The following is a 16,896-nucleotide window of genomic DNA, read 5'->3' on the forward strand; positions in this document are numbered from 1 at the left end:
ATGCAGAAGTTCCCACATATCCCAGAGGGAAGACAGAAGGCAGCTGACTTGAGAGTTGGCAGGCAAGAGAACAGATTGTCTTGCCATGGGGATTGAGGGATGTACAGCCTGTCCGGGGGCTGCATGGAGGACATGGGGTTGCTAAGGCACTGCTCCAGCAGTGAGAGCTGAAGTGGGACTGAGTCAGCCCAGGAGGACCACTGGGTCCTGCTCAAGCCAAGAAAACAAGCAAAGTCCAGTGGTCACACCTCCTCAGACATCACTGCCAGGAGCCCAGGACAGACCTGACCAGGGAGGGTCCTGCAGCATGGATCAGTGGGGGTCTTGAGGACAGTGTAGGATCCAAGACCATTTACCTCATCACCCTGAAGTCACACACAGGCTCCTCCCACACCACACCTGGACTCCATTGGGCAGGAGGAGCTTCTAAATTTCACAAGTATCCCTCACACCCTCTCTCACTCATCTGAGTAAAAAATGCAAGACCAGAAGCTCCCTCTTCACCACCAGGTCATCTGGCATTAGGCATCTCCCCTTGGGTTTTGCATAGCAGGAGTTTAGTACGACACGTTCAGTGATTTCATTGTCAGTTTCCCTCCCTCATTTGCTTCTTTAGTCAAAGCTTGGATGAGTGGCAGAGGCAAAAGAATCCAGATGCACACAGGCATCCAGAGAGGGGTTTTGCAGCTGAGTGTGTACATGCTGGAAACCACTTTTAGGGAACTGACCTTCAACGTGGAATAAAAGGGCCAGAGGAACAGATTGCATTTGAGGAAATGGTTGAGTCTGTTGTCCACGTGAAACAGTGTGAGCTGGAAACAAAATGTTCCTGCCGCTGCTTGGGAGTCTGGAACAACCCCATTCATGTGTTGTGATCCACAGCAGGCAGAGAGCAGACCTGCCCAAGACGCAGTGGAGATTCTGAGACCCTAGGCCAGCCAGCCTCTTTCAATCTCCTGTTCTTTGTTTCACGGAGCTAACCAGCCTCTAAATACATATATAATATTGTATTCTACATTTGGAGCAATTAAGCATCAGCTGCATCAAATAGCTCAATTCACTTTTATTTATTGAGAACCTGTGTAAAAGTTATTGTGCCAGCAGCCTGGAAGGTAAAAAGATAAGTCCTATCTCTCACGAAATTTTGCTTGATTGAAGCACGTGATTAGAAAACAAGACAGAAGAGCCTAGAAGTCACAAGAGATACCAAAAAAAAAAAACCACCAAAAAAAGATCATAGGATTCAGAGAGAGAGATATTCTATACACTTGAAAGGATCAGGAAAAATGTTGAGAAGTAGGTGGTGTCTGTGATGGATCTTTGAAGAATGTGTGCGATCTGACACACAATGGAAGGAGGAGAAAGTACTCTAAGTGGGGAGCTAGCTTGGCAAAGGTGTGGAAACTCTCAATGTCGGTATCCAATTTGCTTAAGTATAGGCTACCTGGAAGAGAGTCCCTGGTACTTAAGCCTGGAAAGGAGCTATATTATGAAAGAACTTAAATGCTAGATACAGAAATTTTTACTTAATTTTGTTGAAAATGGGCAGACATTGATATCTAAGTAGAGGAATGATGGAATTGGATGGTCAGGTGGGATCTTTGGATACACCACCAATACAATTACATTTACAATTCCTAAGGGCTCCTGCTTCAATAAATAAACCATTTTCTTGCCCAAAAGGAAGTCGTATGTACCCTAAGTTTGGAGTGTTATGTTATCTCAAAGTTTAACCATACTCCTGAGCTCATTCTTTTTCCTCTTGGAAGATACTCTCTTATATCCCTGTGGACCTTTCCTTCATAGCACTCATTACACTTTGTGAGTATACACTTATTTGTGTGACTACGTGGTTAATGTATCTCCCCCAATAAGATTATAAGCTCTGCGACAGGAGGTGTGGTGTCTGTTTGGCCCTCCTGGTGTACTTAATGCCTAGCACAGAAGGCACACCATGAATATTTTTACTGTAGGCATGCATGCAGAAGAGCATGAATGCACAGATGCAGCAAAAGCACAAAAGCACAAGTGAATGAATTAACAATAGCTTTGGGGCCCTGTGTCTTTGCATCGTTTGAACCATTGCTCTGCCCTTGGTTGTCTAATTCAATTAGATACCAGCCACGTATGGAAACACTGGAAAGGGGAATTTCTTAGGAAGCATAAATTGTAAACATTGGCAAACTACGATAGGGGAACTTATCTCACAGTAAAGGCTGATCGAAGCCCGGAGCAGATGGACGTTCCTCCTGAGGCCACTGTGGGTAAGCTTTTGGTGAGCGCGTCCCTATCAGTGCCACCTTTTATCTGTCTGAGTGCACTTTGTACATAGGCAGCACTGTCAAACGTCACCATTCCAACCCAGGACCCTTGCTCAACCGTCTGCAGCAGGAAAAGCTTGCCTGCTTGAGTCAGTCGTTTAAGGCGGTCACCAATCTGAATGGAGAATCAGAAAATAATTAGTCGGCTTGGGTTAAAATAGGCAGAAGTAATAATGAAACAGGCTAGAGGGAATTTGGAAGTGGCTGCCTCAATGTAGAGTAAAGTACAACAAGCTTTCTCAAGGCATATCCTTCTATGGGGGAAATTTTCTTCTTTATATTTAATAGCATCTCTGGGTAGAATTTTAGGGTCTTTGTGTAAATAGCCTTAAAAAATAAAGCCAGATTAGGCTTTACTTTAATTATTGGTTCCATGCTTTAGTAATAGTTCCATAGACATACATATTGTCAGTGAAACTTAAAAAATGTTAAGGCTAAGTGATTCATCAGATCTTTGCTCATAAATTGAAAGCTAATTTGTCAAATGAGACACTTGATGCTGAATTTTTGTTGAAGAAAGTTGAGATATGCAATTCTGATGGCAACGTTATCATAACTGTTGTGACCTTTGGGACTGTATTTCTTCCTAGCCAGTTCCCCGTTGTGGTGCAGATCATATGGTGCACAAATGTGAGACCAGCATCCAGAAGACCAAGCAAGACTCATTGAACGTACCGCCATGCTTCCAGATTTATCAAGGACTAAACACACAATTCTTTGTCCAATCTGCAGCAGTGAGAAAGTGGGCTGGGGTGGCTGTGCCGTCATAGGAGTGGTTTTCTTAAAGTCCTCAGAATCACGAATCACTTCCCATGTACTTCGGAGATTGCATCTCTGGTTTTGCATGTTTGGGGCTTCTCTATTGTGGTTTTCTTCTGTACAGAATTCAACCACCTGAAATTGTCAATTGATAGAAAATGATAGAGACAGCAGTAAACTACTTACGAAAATCTTTAATAATTTGAATCTACATCTAGCATTTGGGGGATGAAAAAATGAGGCACAGTATACAAAGAAGTTCCTCCTCTCAGTGACCTTACAGTATTGTCATTCAATGAAAAATCCCAGATATTTGGGATGCTGGTAATTTAGAAAGTGATCATTAGCTGTAAAATGCTTATTTTTGTCTTTATTTGCATTTTTCAGGTTGTTTTGGTAGTGTTCCATATTATCAGTACGGCTCCTTTTGAGCAAGGAAACCTGAAAAACTTTTGTGTAAACCCCAGGCAGAGGTTCCCAAACCCAACTGTGCATCAGATTTAACTCTGTGGTTAATTTAAAACACATAATCTGGGCCGCCTCTTGGAAGCTTGGAAGCTTCTGAGTAAGTCTGGGAACAGATTGCAAAGCCAGGCTGAAGGTTGGGCCTCGTGAACCACAGTACGTCACACTTTAAAAACTTACACCCTTTAAAAACTTACACCATATTGTTATTGACAGACTCTTGCAAGATACTTCACCCTTTATTCCAAAAGAAACACGTAATTCTATGTAAGAGACTGGGTGATGGGAGGGGCTCGCTGCTAAAGTCAGTTGCCTGATGCATTTGATCTCAGTTTGTGCAAATCTGCTGAAGTATATATTTAGCACTAATATAGATAATTAGTCAACTTCATTTTATGACCAGCTACTCATTTAAAAAGATTAAGTATTTTAAAACTATTTAAAGCTATTAAAACTATGTACAAACTCCCTAAAGGCACCAAGACTCTTAAAAAGATAGAAAATTTCAGTTAACAACCAAAAGCCAATTTGCAGGCTGGAAAGAGATCCCTAAAAGCTAAATTAAAGGCTAGTGATCACGTCCTTATTAACTAACAAAGAGAAGTGCCTGATGCCCATGGGTAAATTTCTTATTTAACTAAGAATTTTTGTGCTTGTCTGCCTTTAAGGACACTTGAAGTAATTCTAAGCACTTCAACTAAGGGCTAGTGGAAGGGAGGTAACAGAGAAGCAAGAATGGATCTATGGAAGGGGTGAGGGAAGATGAGACTTCATCCCTGATTCCATACTCCCAGCTTATCCCCCAGAGAATCAGCTGCTCATTGATTTCCTGAGATTTATCCTCTCTTGCAGCTTCTGGGATAAAAACCTCACTAAATTCATAAGTGCCAAGAAAAAAAAAAAAAAAAAAGAACAAGGTACTTACAGAATCAATACTTTGTGAAAACATTATGGAAGCCTTCTCAGTCTGCTGTTCATCTGGTATGAACTCACATTCTTGCGCATACAGCCCTGTTACTCTGTCGCGTCTGCATGGTTTGGTGGCACAGCTGCCTCCCTGACAGTGGTTTACCACATTTTTACCAGCAATATCTGCTGAACATCTGAAAATACATGAAGGTTAGATGTTTAGGTGATGTAATCATTTCAAAAGGTTAGACTCTGTGATCAATTTCTGACAGATGGCCTTGTCTCTGATCTCCTCTCATAATCCAAGAAACAAATACATCCCCTTACAGAGCAAAATTAATCAATTCTCATCAGAGTCATTTCTGTTTGCCAGACAGTTATCTGAGGGGTTCCCAAAATGGTATCAGAATTTGTTTCTACGCAGCAGGAAAGCTAAGTCTGGTTTATGGTTGCTGTTAGAATGAATACGGATCAACGTCCTGAGGCACCCCCTAATCGAGTCCCCTCATTCCTGGAACGTCAGGAGCCCTCTTTGATTTCCCTCAAAAGGCTTGCTCACATTCTCTGATTTGTTTTTTTCTAATTAGTTCATGTCATACATTTTTTGCACAGTTCTTGTATGTTCATAGGTATTTTGGATTTTTCTTTATGTTGCATGCTTAAGACTTTTGTTGCTGTTATAATAATGCTTTTTGCTTACATCTTACTTTTTTGAATATATAAACAATATATGAACACCATAGAAAATTTGGAAAATAGCAAAGAAGTGTAAAGAAGAAAAGAAAAACAATCATGTCCCATGATCAGAAATAAACAACTTACAGGTTGAAGCATTTCCTTCTCTCTCTATGCACCAGCGTACCTTTGCACATGCAGCTGTGCTTCCTGCTTTTAAAAACTTAGTATGCTAGTATATTTAAAAATTTAATACATTATTATAGTTCATAATATTCTTTCAAAACACGATTTTAATAATTTCATGTTTAGATACGATAATATGAATTTAGCCTAATTTGTTTAATTTGGTTTCCTCCCAATTTGTCAGATCTAAGAATAAAACTCCAATGAATAAATAAAATTTCGTATAAAGTTTTGGCTCTATTTCCACATTTGCTGCATGATTGATTCCCAGAGTAAATTATCAGAACCACAAGTGTGAGTGGTTTAAAGTCTGTTGCTACAGTTGGTTCCATCATTTCCCTTAAAATGGATTTTCAAATACGAAATAGGAATCAAGGATCAAGAAATAGGAAAAATTTTAGAGATTAGATATGTGTCACAAAATTGCTTCCCAGGGAAGTTGTGCTAATTTATGCTTCTCACAACCATCTGTGAAAGCGCTCATCCCGCTGAGAGTAACTGAAAGGCAACCAATGATTCTCATCTTTGTCCAATTTGCACCTCTTTCATTACTAGCAAGTATGAACACCTTTTATATGTTTACTGGCTGTTTTTACTTATTCTTTGGTGAATTATTTATTATTCTCCTGTGTCTATTTTTCTATTAGGGTGTTATTATTTTCCTACTGGTTTTTAAAGGTTCCTTATATGTTACAATACTAAGCTTTTAAAAGCCTCGTTTTCTAATTTTTGAAAATATCTTTTTCTGCTTTTTATCTTTTTATTTAGTTTATGTTTGATTTGTGTGCAACAAAATTTTTGGTTTATATTTAGTCAAATGTATTATTCTTTTAGTTATGTCTTTTTCCAATTCTTGAATGCATAGGAAGATGTTCACCATATAGGATTTTAATATTTATTAATATTCTAATTGTTGTTACGATTTTGTTTTTTATATTTAATGAGTCAATCTCATTGGAAGAGGGTCTGTTAATTTTTTCCCCAAACACAGTTAAAAATTGTCCTGATATCTTAAGAAATTCTGCCTTTCCTCATAGATTTGTAATTCTAGTTATATTAAAAAGTAAGTTTTTATGTATGTCTGTCAGACCACATTGTTTTAATTAATGTAGCTTTATAGTATATTTAAAATTCAATAAGTAAATGTTCCCTCTGTTACTACTCTTTTTCAAAAATGTTCTTAGCTATTATCTACTGAATGAACTCACAGATTTTAAAAATGTGGTAAAAATGGATGTACTTTTGACTAGAGTTTCATAAAACCTGTATTAATTTGGGTTGAATTTACAGCTTCCGTGAATTGAAAGTCTCTCAATATATCTTGATTTTCTTTTAAATCTTTTAGAAGAATTTTGTAGTTTTCTTAAAAAATGACTTCCACATTTCTTAGTTTTCCCTACACCTTTAATTGCTATCTTGAATGAAGTATTTTTTCCATTATATTTTTGAACCTGTTACTGTTCATATATGGGAAGGCAATTTGAATATTCATTTTGTATCTCCTAAAGTTAGAAGATTGACTTTCCTTATCAATTCTAACTTCTATTTGTTCCCTTGGGTTTTCTAAGTGAACCACATATCATCTGCCTAAAAGCAATTTTCTCTCTTCTTTTCTAGTGGCTCCTTTTTTTACCTCTTCAGTTTCATGTGTTATTGCATTGGCTACAACTTTCTAAATAAGGTTAGATAACTGTGCTAATAGTGGCCATCCTTTTCTTATTCCTGAGTATGTCTCTAATGTTTCCCTGTTAAATATGATGTAGGCTATTGGCTTTTAATTAATGTTCTATATCATATGAAGGAAGTAACCTTCTATTGTGGGCGGTGCTGTCATTTTTGTGATTGCTTCTAGGCCTTAAAAATAATCAAAAAAATTTGGATAAGGAGCAATATTATTAATATGTTATAATAAAATTTCTTTTTAAGAGGGCATGGTCATCATGTCAACTTTCCTAATGTTATCCATGAAATAAGCAACATGCTGTATATGTAGATATTTCTAAAATATCTCTAGAAAGGAATATGTACTGATCAGCTTTTCTCTTGAGGGAGTATACAGTGTCTAACTGTCTGGAAGCATAGAAAAGAGTAGTGGGAAAGGTAGACATCAGGTTTGAAATGGCATCTTGGCTGAGATTTGGAAGGTCCATCCAACATATGATCACATTGGGGAAGTGACCCTAAGGTGTGGTCTATGTAGTGCAGAGGGAACAAGCTAAAGGAATCTGGTATTCATGGCTCCAGGAGGCATTTAGTGTCTACTTATGCCTGAAATGATGTAACAATCAGGGAAAATATAATGGAAGTGAACCAGGCTGACAGACTTTGAATGTACTAAAGAAAGGGAAAAGTGGAGAGTAGTAATGTTCCTGTGGGAGAAATGGGAAGCCAAAGCTGAGCTCTGAGCCCAGCACAGCTCCCCTTGGAAACAATTGTACCAAGTAAAGACAAGAACAGAACCAAAGCTGAGTGCATCTCCTTAAAGAGTCATCAGGCAAGCAGAACTGAAAGCAGAAGTGGAGGGGCATTGTACCAACTTCTAGTCTTTACAAAGAGATTGCTATTTTTTAACTAGGCATAAATATGCAAGGTTATCCAATTCCTTTTGAGAATCTATTAGAATAATCATTTATTTTTCTTCTTTACTCAATGCCCTATATTAATTACTTACCTAATACCATAGTGTTTTCGGATTTCTGGGAGACTTCTTACTTGACCTTAGCATGTTTGTTATTCTCTTAATTCTACGAGATATAATTTACTATGCTATTATTTAAAATCTTCTTAGAAAGCTGTATCTACAGAATTCTTTTTCATGCCATCTGTCAGATTTTAGTATCTGAGTGATGTTAGCTCTCTAAAATAAATTAGGATGTTCCCTATCTTTTATGTTTGTACTAAAGCAATTTATATTCACTGAAACTGTTGGTTGCAAGAACTCGCTCATAAAATCATTGCAGACAAGAGCATTTTCCAAGGATTCGATCTGCTTTCTACTGACACTGTACAGGGTTTAATTCAAATTGGGAGATGTTTTCTGTTTTGTTTTAATATTTAGATTGTCTTTCAGGTAAGTTCCACAATCTCTCCCAGGTCCATTCATACTGACAAAGTCCACATAGACATCATTCTGCCCCCAAGGCATGGAAGAGCCCACTAGCTTTGTTTATGTCACAGATTCTGATAGAGGAAGATAGAGACACCGAACATACCCCTGTGGATTTCTTATGGTTGTACACACACAAAAAGAGGCAAAAGATTTGTAGCTACAGAGTAAAGAATTCAACTGAAGCACTTGTAAAGTGAGCAAAAGTGGTAGTTTTGTGGGAATCTGAAAAGGAAGGTGCTAAGAGAGAATGAGAGATAGAAAATAAGACAAAAGACTGATTTTTTTTTTATTGTGGTAACATTGGCTTATAACATTGTATAAATTTCAAGTGTACATCATTACATTTTGACTTCTGTATATCGTATGGTAATGGATGGAAACTAGACTTTTGGTGGTGAACATGATTCAATGTATACAGAAGTTGAAATACAAGGATGTACACCTGAAAGACTGATACTTTTGAAGTAATCAATTCAGGAAAAAATTGGTTGCAATTTAGAATAGTTTGGCAAAAGTTAAAACAAAATATAATACATACTTTACTGGTTTGATTTCTTTATTGGATAAGTAGAATTTCTGGTCATCATTGTACTCATTAAATAGTCCCCATCGTAGATGAGCCCATTCGTGGACAAATACCCTTCCTGTGAGAAAATATTTTAAACACCTGATTACAATAAGAATGGCAAAATTAGCTTCTCACACTGGGAGAAAGCAGTTCTTCTGAACATTATTATGCTTTGCTATGTTAATTTTTTTAGTTAAAGGTTTGAAAAGTTAAAGGTTCCTTAGAAAGAAAAATCTAATATGACAACGGCACACTTCTGTAAAATGTAACTACTTGTGTTGGCTCATCAAATGTTAAGTAGGCACCAAGTAAGCACCAGACAGCTGTTCATACAAAGATGAAACAGCTGCCCTGTTCTGACATAGCTCATGATCTAGCAGATGACACACGTGATCAGATAACTAAAATCCCTAATGATGCAGGTGTAATCGTGGAGGTCACTATGGACCTCTTATAGGAGCCAGAGCACTCACAGGGCAGCCAGGGCAGCATCCCCAATAGGTCTTCTCTCGTATGGCTCATATCTGGTCAAACCTCGAGGCCTGCCTACTCTACCTCTGCGTTTGCTTTGACCTATTCTCATCTTTCCAGTCTCATTGCCACTTACTCCTGAATTACTGCAATAGCCACCCACCTGGCCTCCATGTCTTCAGTTATCAATGGCTTCCCTATGGTACTCAGGGTTAAGTCCAACTTCTCAACATGGTACACAAGGTCCCTGATGATACAGGCCCTGCTCCTCTTTGCAGCCAGATTTCTTACAGTTTTCCACCCAGTTCCAAAACTCTATAATGAATTCCTGAATTTCTTTTACTTTCTAAAGCCACACCATGCTTTTGCTTATCTCTGGTCTTTTTATATATTTTTTCTTTGCTTGGAATACTCTCTCCCCATCTCTGCCTGAACAACTCTTACTCTTCTTTCAAAATCAAGCTTATATCTACCCAGAAGCCTTCTCTGACATCCCCAAACCAGTCCAGGTCACCCTCCTTTGCACTTTCATTATATTCCATTATGGCACTTGTCACATTATACTGTCATTACTGCTTACTTGCCAGTCTCTCACACTAGACACTTGTCTCCATGAGGACAGGCACCATGACTTCATTGTCATGTCTGGGCACATAGTGTCTAGAATGTAATAGGCACTCAATGAGTATTTGTTAAATTTGGATGAATCTTAGTGACTTATGCTCAGTTTTTCTGGAAGGTAAATTCCTGGGTAGGCTGAATTTGGAGGGTTATGTGAGGGGGTACATAGTAAGGAGGCCCTAGTATCTCACACTAAGGCTTTGGACTTTATTCTGTAGGTGCTGGGGAACACCCAGTGGCCTCTTAAAGCAAAGGCAAGATTGTGAGAGAGCAGATGTGGATTACAGTACAGAAAGGAGAGATTAGAAAGGAATGACATTATATATGATGACCACGATGCCCAGGAGTGGGATGGGGCAGTTAGGTAAATCAATTCAACACCTATTTATTGAGCCATACATTGGGAGTTTTCTGTTCCCGTCATGGAGGTGAAATGGAGTGTTGTGGAAGAACAATAAAGAAGTATGTTTGGCAAGGCTTTATCTTTCTGATAAGGTCTGTAAGGATTTGGGGGTGAGGTCAGAAGGCGCAGGGCTCTTTCGTTTGCTTGTTTCTTTCCTCTGCTTTGACTATTTAAATGAAGTAAATCAAACTAGTTCCAACCTGTCCAAGATAGTAAAGAAACCTACTACTAGTTATCACTTAACCTTATTAGTTAATATTAATCACATTTGATTCAACTTGGAAAGTATATATTATATATACTCCATTGCTTGTTTGTTTTCCAAAGATTGCTCTGTATAGCTCATATGGGAATGAAAAAGAGTTCATTTTGTGAAGGAAAATTGGACTTTTTTTCCTTAGTTATAGGTTTTGAGAGCTGAACTCCAAGGATGTTCTTTCTGCTACTCAAAATGTGGTCCATGGTTGAGTATTATCAGCATCACTTGGGAGCTTGTTAAAAATGCAGATTCTTGAGTCCCACCCCTCACCTGCTGAATCAGAATCTGCATTTTTAACAATCCGTTTATAAATATGAATGCACATAAAAGTCTGAGAGCACTGTGCATCTGTGTCTGTCATCTAGTGGCTACAACCTGAATTTCAGGCAGGAAGTTTAATTTGTTCAGATGAGTTTCCCCACAGATTCATAGAAACCTGATACTACAAATTAACTTATTTTACAATTAATTTCTGATACTAATACTATCTGATAATAATTTCTAAAGATTAAAAATGCCATATTTACACAAGTATGCAGAATATGAAGAAATTACATTTTTAACAGAAATGCACCCTTCTGAATCCCTGTTTTAAGTGAAAACACATGCCAAAATAGTTTATTTGGCTTATATGTGCTTACTCAGAAAGATAATGCTAATTTTGATCTACTTGGAACATAAAATTATTCAATTATGAGAAACACAACAGAATATTTCACCCCTACCCATACCTTGTGGTCCATATTCATCCAACCTTTTTCCTGCTAAGAAGTCAGGAGTGAAATAAATTCTTTCGCCCTTTTCTCCGCATTTTCCCATCTGTTCAGTGTAGGGTTGATCATTGCCTGGAGGATTAGGTTCAGCAACTAGAACATCAGCCTAAAATTTAAGAAAAAGCTTTTATCATTACAAAATTTCAGTAAATGAATTGACCTTATTCACACTGGAATATTTTGAATCAATTTCATTTGCTTCTAGAACATTTTGATGGAAAAAATCTGAATCACAAAAGAAAATTGAATTTGAAAAAGGAACTTGATGTTCTCACATTTTTGTAGGTCTCGAGTTTTGGTCTCTCATACTCAGGTTTTGTCTTCCAATTTTCAGGAACCAAAATGGCAACGTTTTTGAAATAGAATCTTTTTTCTGTAGCTTCAAAGAGATATGGAGATGCCTGGGTCACCATGTCCTGGGACAAAAGAAAACATACATAAAAAGCACAGTTGTGACTGAAAACAGACAAACTTACCAATCATTCAAATTTACATCTCTATTTTGCATTGTATTTTGCATCAGAATGGGAGGGGAAAATGTGGAAATACCTTTCATTGATAATAATAACTAACCTTTTTTTAGCATTTGCCACACACTCTGTGTCACAGTATAATGGTTGACAATGCAGATTCCTGAGGCTGACACTAATTCTGGCTCCACAACTTACTGTGGGACATCAGGCGATTTCCTTGAGCCCTCTTGAGCATCAGTTTCCCCATTTATAAAATGGAAAATATTACAGTGACTAGCTCATAAGTTTGTTGTGGGATCAAATGAAGTCAAAAAAGCATTTGGAACCGTGTTTACTTAGCACAAGTGCTTCTGAAATGTAAGCTATTAGTTTCATCTCGTTTGATCCTTTGAGGATCAATAAACCTTTAGACAGAAACTAAGAATTAGAAAGTATAAGTCTCAAGGTCTCACACCAAGTAGTACCGGGAGAGAAATTCAAATGAAAATGAATATGACTTCAATACCCTCTGACTCCTGGAATAATTTAGGGGCTAACCAAATGTTAGGATAGTATTTATTTTTAGTTTAGTACTAAGTGTCAGATATGAGGAAGTGCCAAAATTATGTAATTTCTTTTTAAATTACACCTAACTTCATTTCTCTACAATGAAAGAGCTGAGATGCATCATGACAAGATAGTAGAGAGAGAATTAAAAGATATTTATTATTGAAAGGGGCATTGGGTCCATTAGAACTGAAACCACTGGCCTCAAAAGCAAGTGTAGACAGAGGAAGAAGAGGACTGAAGACTGAGTGCCAGGAGCCACCAGCTTTTAGAGGTGGGCAGACATGGAGCCAGCAAAGGAGACTCGGAAGGAGCAGCTGGTGCATTGGAAGGAAATCAGAAGGCATGGGGTGAGAGTATTTCCAGGAGGAGAGAGTGATCATCGGTGTCAAATGCTGCTAAGCAATCGAGTAAGATGAGGACTAAGAACTGACCGATAGATTTGACGCCCTGCATGAGCCACTTAGTGGAATGGAGATGACAGCTCCACATGAGTGAATTCAAGAGAGGGGAAGGTGAGTAAGTGGAGGCAGTGAATACAGACAAGAGGTCAGGAAGTTTTTCTTTAAAGTAAAGGAGAATGGAGGAATGAAGCAGTCGCTGAAGGAGGACTTCAGGACGAGGGAGTTTGGTTTGGTTTGGTTCTTTAAAAAACGAGAACTATTATAGCATATGTATATGCTAATGGAAAAATCCCCAATAATCCAAGAGGAAAAAGGGATGTCGCAGGAGGAAAGTCCTTCCTGGAGCAGACCAGAGTGATTAGACTCCAGTGCCTAGTGGGGTCGGCCTTAGGGGCAGAGACAGTTCATCATTATGTGGGGAAGCAGGACTCAGGTGTTGATGCAGAGGTGAGCCCTGCTGTGCCACTTCCTAACGGGATAAACTTGGGGGATTTATTTTGTCTCTCTGAGCCTCAGTTTCCCTCTTTTCCAGTAGTGATAATAATGGTTGCCTTGCTAGTTTTATAAAAGTTCTCATATTGATTTGCATGTTCTTCTTCCAAAAAGCCAGATTTTTAACAATCACTAGGAGAATTTAACATTGTATCATTTTGAAAAATAAAAACACTGAATCAGGATCACCAAAAAGTTGAAAAGTAGATATAAAACTTCCTATGTTGGAGTATCATATTACAATTTGGCTTGTGAAATGTGAATTTTCAGTGCCTCCCAGGAGGGAGACTAAGCAGCAAGGAATGCTGTTGTCTTCCGTGTTTCAATGGAAACATTAACTAGGGATCTTTGCTTTGGCATCTGTTCCAGATTTTGAGAGTGACCTCATATTCAAATAGACTCGAGGCTGAGAGAAGGTTGAAGATGACAGTTTATGGGATAGGCTGGAGATTCCTTAAGAATAGGGTTAGTATATTGTTCACCACTAGATTCCTGCTACCTGACATAATGTAGATGCTCTGTAAATACCTGCTGGATGAACGAACAAATCAATGAATGAAGCAATTATGACGCTTGGCGAACTGTCCGGGAGTGCCAAGACAGGAGGTACCTGGGCTCACACGAATTGAGGAGACCCCAGACTACTCCCACTGTGTGTCTTGTGTGTGTGTGTGTTTGTGTGCACGACAGAGAGAGAGCCTGTTTCTCCCTGACCCTCACTCCCTCATCTTATGAAGTGTGCTTTCACTGCTTCAACTAAACCTGACAGGAGCGCAGGTGCAGCGGACGGAACTGCTGCAGCGCCGTCTGCTGGACTTGTAGGTGGAGAAACGTTGAGGATTGTGCTGCCGAAGGAAGTATTTAAGAGCTGACTTAGAGACTTCTGTCCCCATAAGGGCACCAGGGGGAGAGTCTCCCCTCAGAAAGAAGGTTGTTGGAGCAGACAGTGAGGAATGGCCAGGCAAGGTAGCAAAGCCCAAGATGAGATCCCTTAACTCTGCAGATCTGGAACATCAAAGAGGGAGGAACTCACTTTGATGAACTACTCACTTTGGGACTCTGACCACACTATTGCCCGTGAACGTGTTCCAGTTACAGAGAAGCAAGTGTGGAAACCAACTTATCTCATACCATGCTCATTTAGGACTCAAACCAGAAAGCCAACTTAATAGTTGTAGTGAGAAGTAGATTTCTCAGAAGGAAATCCCCAGAAATAATAGGGTGAAAGCACTTTGAAAGCTCTAAAGCACCATATAAATACAAATTGGCATTGTCATTAGAGATAAGGCATCTCTCTTCTCCTTCTGATATGTTCCTGAGCCCCACTGACTGTCTAGCCAGAGACAGAAACTTGCTGGCCACATTTTTCTCCCACATTTTCCGTGTCTGTTGCTCCAAGTGGCTCCTTCATTTTTGCTGATGCCATTTCTAAGTTTAGAAGCAATCAAAAACTCACCCAACGTTTCTGATTGTTAAGAAATTTCAAAAAGTATGAATTTTCCTTTTACCGATGGCAGTAATATCTGACAGTCTTCGAGTTAAACGATTAAACTTTCCCTCACCCCGCGACTACTGCAATTCTCCACCGCTAACCTCCTCTTGGTGGCTTCTCTCCAAACTGCATTTTTCTGGGTTTGCTCCTGCTCAGAGCAAGGAACCTTTGGGGCAACCCTTGGGGGTCCTTGCAGTCTTAACTTCCAAGTTCACACTTGGAAATTTTGCCCAGAAACAAGGCACAGTCCCTTCGGCTTGGTTAGGATGGATGAGCCCTTTCCATCTAGAAGGATTAAAAGGGGGACTGATGACTGATTTCTGTGCCCACCATTTACTGAGCTCTTACTGTGTACCAGGCTCTGTGCGCGCATTTTTATAGTCTTTTTTTAAATTTTTGAGATAATTTTAGACTTACAGAAGATCTACAGAAATTGTACTGAATTCCCATATATCCTTCACCCAGCTTCCTGTATATGCGTGCACTATTAAATTTAATCCTCACAAAATCCTACGAGGAAGGTACTTATGTTTACCCCCATTTTACAGACAGTACTTTTGCTTATTACACGATACTGCCTCTGACATGCTACTGATCAGTGATAGTCTACTGATACGCTACAGTCAGACCCCAGGGTGTCTTTTATAAGGCATCTACCTCTTATTCTTAACTGTTCAGTGTTGTACACGACCTCTCTAATCCCTCCACCTTACAACAGTTAGACACCCCTGCCAGGACAGGAAGAGCCTTCTTCCCTGGATTTCCTTCCCCCATAGAAGAAGTAACAAACGAGATGAGGCCGCTCAGTAGCCCTGAGAGGATCCTTGCATTAGTGCTGGTCAAATGCAGGGTTTCTTCCCACTGGAAGGGTCAGGGTTATTATTAAGTCGCAGATATTATCCTTGGCTTCTTTATTAGGATCACAGAGAAGGGGGTTACAATTAGGAGAATAAAAGGAGAATTTGATATGAGCCAACGGTAAAACCAGGCAAAGGAGGGTATCCTCTGCCCATCTCACAATATCTGGCAAATGTTGTAGGCTCTGCCTTAGTGCTGAACAAAATAATTTTCAGTGAAATCATCCACAGCCAATAAATGTAGACATCATTTTAAGTGCCAACCATGTATCAAACTCTAAGTTACATACATTGCCTTTATTTTCTCTTCTCTCAAAGACTCCTAATGGTCAAGTATTATTAACATTTTATAGCTGAAGAAACAGACTCAGACATGAAAATAACTCACCAGTGTCACACAGCTGGAGTTAGAGAACTCATGTTCACTGTATCATAACGTTATGCTTAATTTTTTTTTTTTTTTAAATCATGGGTAACTGCCATTTTGAACTTACCTTTATTTGTTGAATGAGTGTTTCATCTTCTGGCACATTAGGGTCAATTGCAATGACAATGCCTTCATAACCATTATTGTTCAGATGAATGAGTGAATTGCTCAGGGCCCCTTCCAGAAGGTGAAGGACCAAGATGAAAACAGAACTCTTAAATGACCCCATTGCTTGGATTTCTCTCCTTGGAAAACGTTGGTTTTGGAGGCATCCTTCTATACCCCTATTTATATGAATTTATTGGCATACGTTCTTCCAAGTTATCAGAGGTAGTTTATCAAAGGACTTTAACCTCTTAGCCAAAATTGTTTCACTATTGTGTTTATCTCCGATATGAGGAATGATAGCTTAGTCTCAAATTCTGTGTACTTTTAAATATTCCATTTTAAACGGATCATTTACTTTGACTTCACCTGTGCCAGAATGAGGGTGGGGAGCCCACATCCGGTTCCTTGGAAGGACTCACAGGTGATAAGCAGCTTGGCTATGGAAAGATGTTTGCTTCTTACAAATGTTTGCCCATCCTGGGACACTGACTTGCCCAATGCCACCTCCAGCCCCCACCTGCCCAGTGGAGGCCTGATTGTTCTGCATATTCAGTAAGCATTCGTCAAGTGTAAACCAT

The 16,896-nt window shown here is 39.1% G+C and overlaps 1 protein-coding gene across 1 annotated transcript in view; it reads right to left on the minus strand.

Moving 5' to 3' along the window:
* CLCA1 (chloride channel accessory 1) overlaps positions 1-16,627 on the minus strand; it is a 28,209-nt gene extending 11,582 nt beyond the window's left edge. Inside the window, exons 1-7 of the mRNA XM_070592795.1 lie at positions 16,278-16,627; positions 11,795-11,935; positions 11,478-11,625; positions 8,963-9,068; positions 4,471-4,648; positions 2,997-3,215; positions 2,209-2,436 (exon numbers count right to left, since the gene is read on the minus strand). Coding sequence (XP_070448896.1) covers positions 2,209-2,436; positions 2,997-3,215; positions 4,471-4,648; positions 8,963-9,068; positions 11,478-11,625; positions 11,795-11,935; positions 16,278-16,439 — 1,182 coding nt within the window. The 5' untranslated portion in view covers positions 16,440-16,627. The remainder of the gene's footprint in view (positions 1-2,208; positions 2,437-2,996; positions 3,216-4,470; positions 4,649-8,962; positions 9,069-11,477; positions 11,626-11,794; positions 11,936-16,277) is intronic.
* Positions 16,628-16,896: the final 269 nt, after the last annotated feature.

Source organism: Equus przewalskii, chromosome 24, assembly GCF_037783145.1.
Source record: "Equus przewalskii isolate Varuska chromosome 24, EquPr2, whole genome shotgun sequence".
Taxonomy (NCBI): domain Eukaryota; kingdom Metazoa; phylum Chordata; class Mammalia; order Perissodactyla; family Equidae; genus Equus; species Equus przewalskii.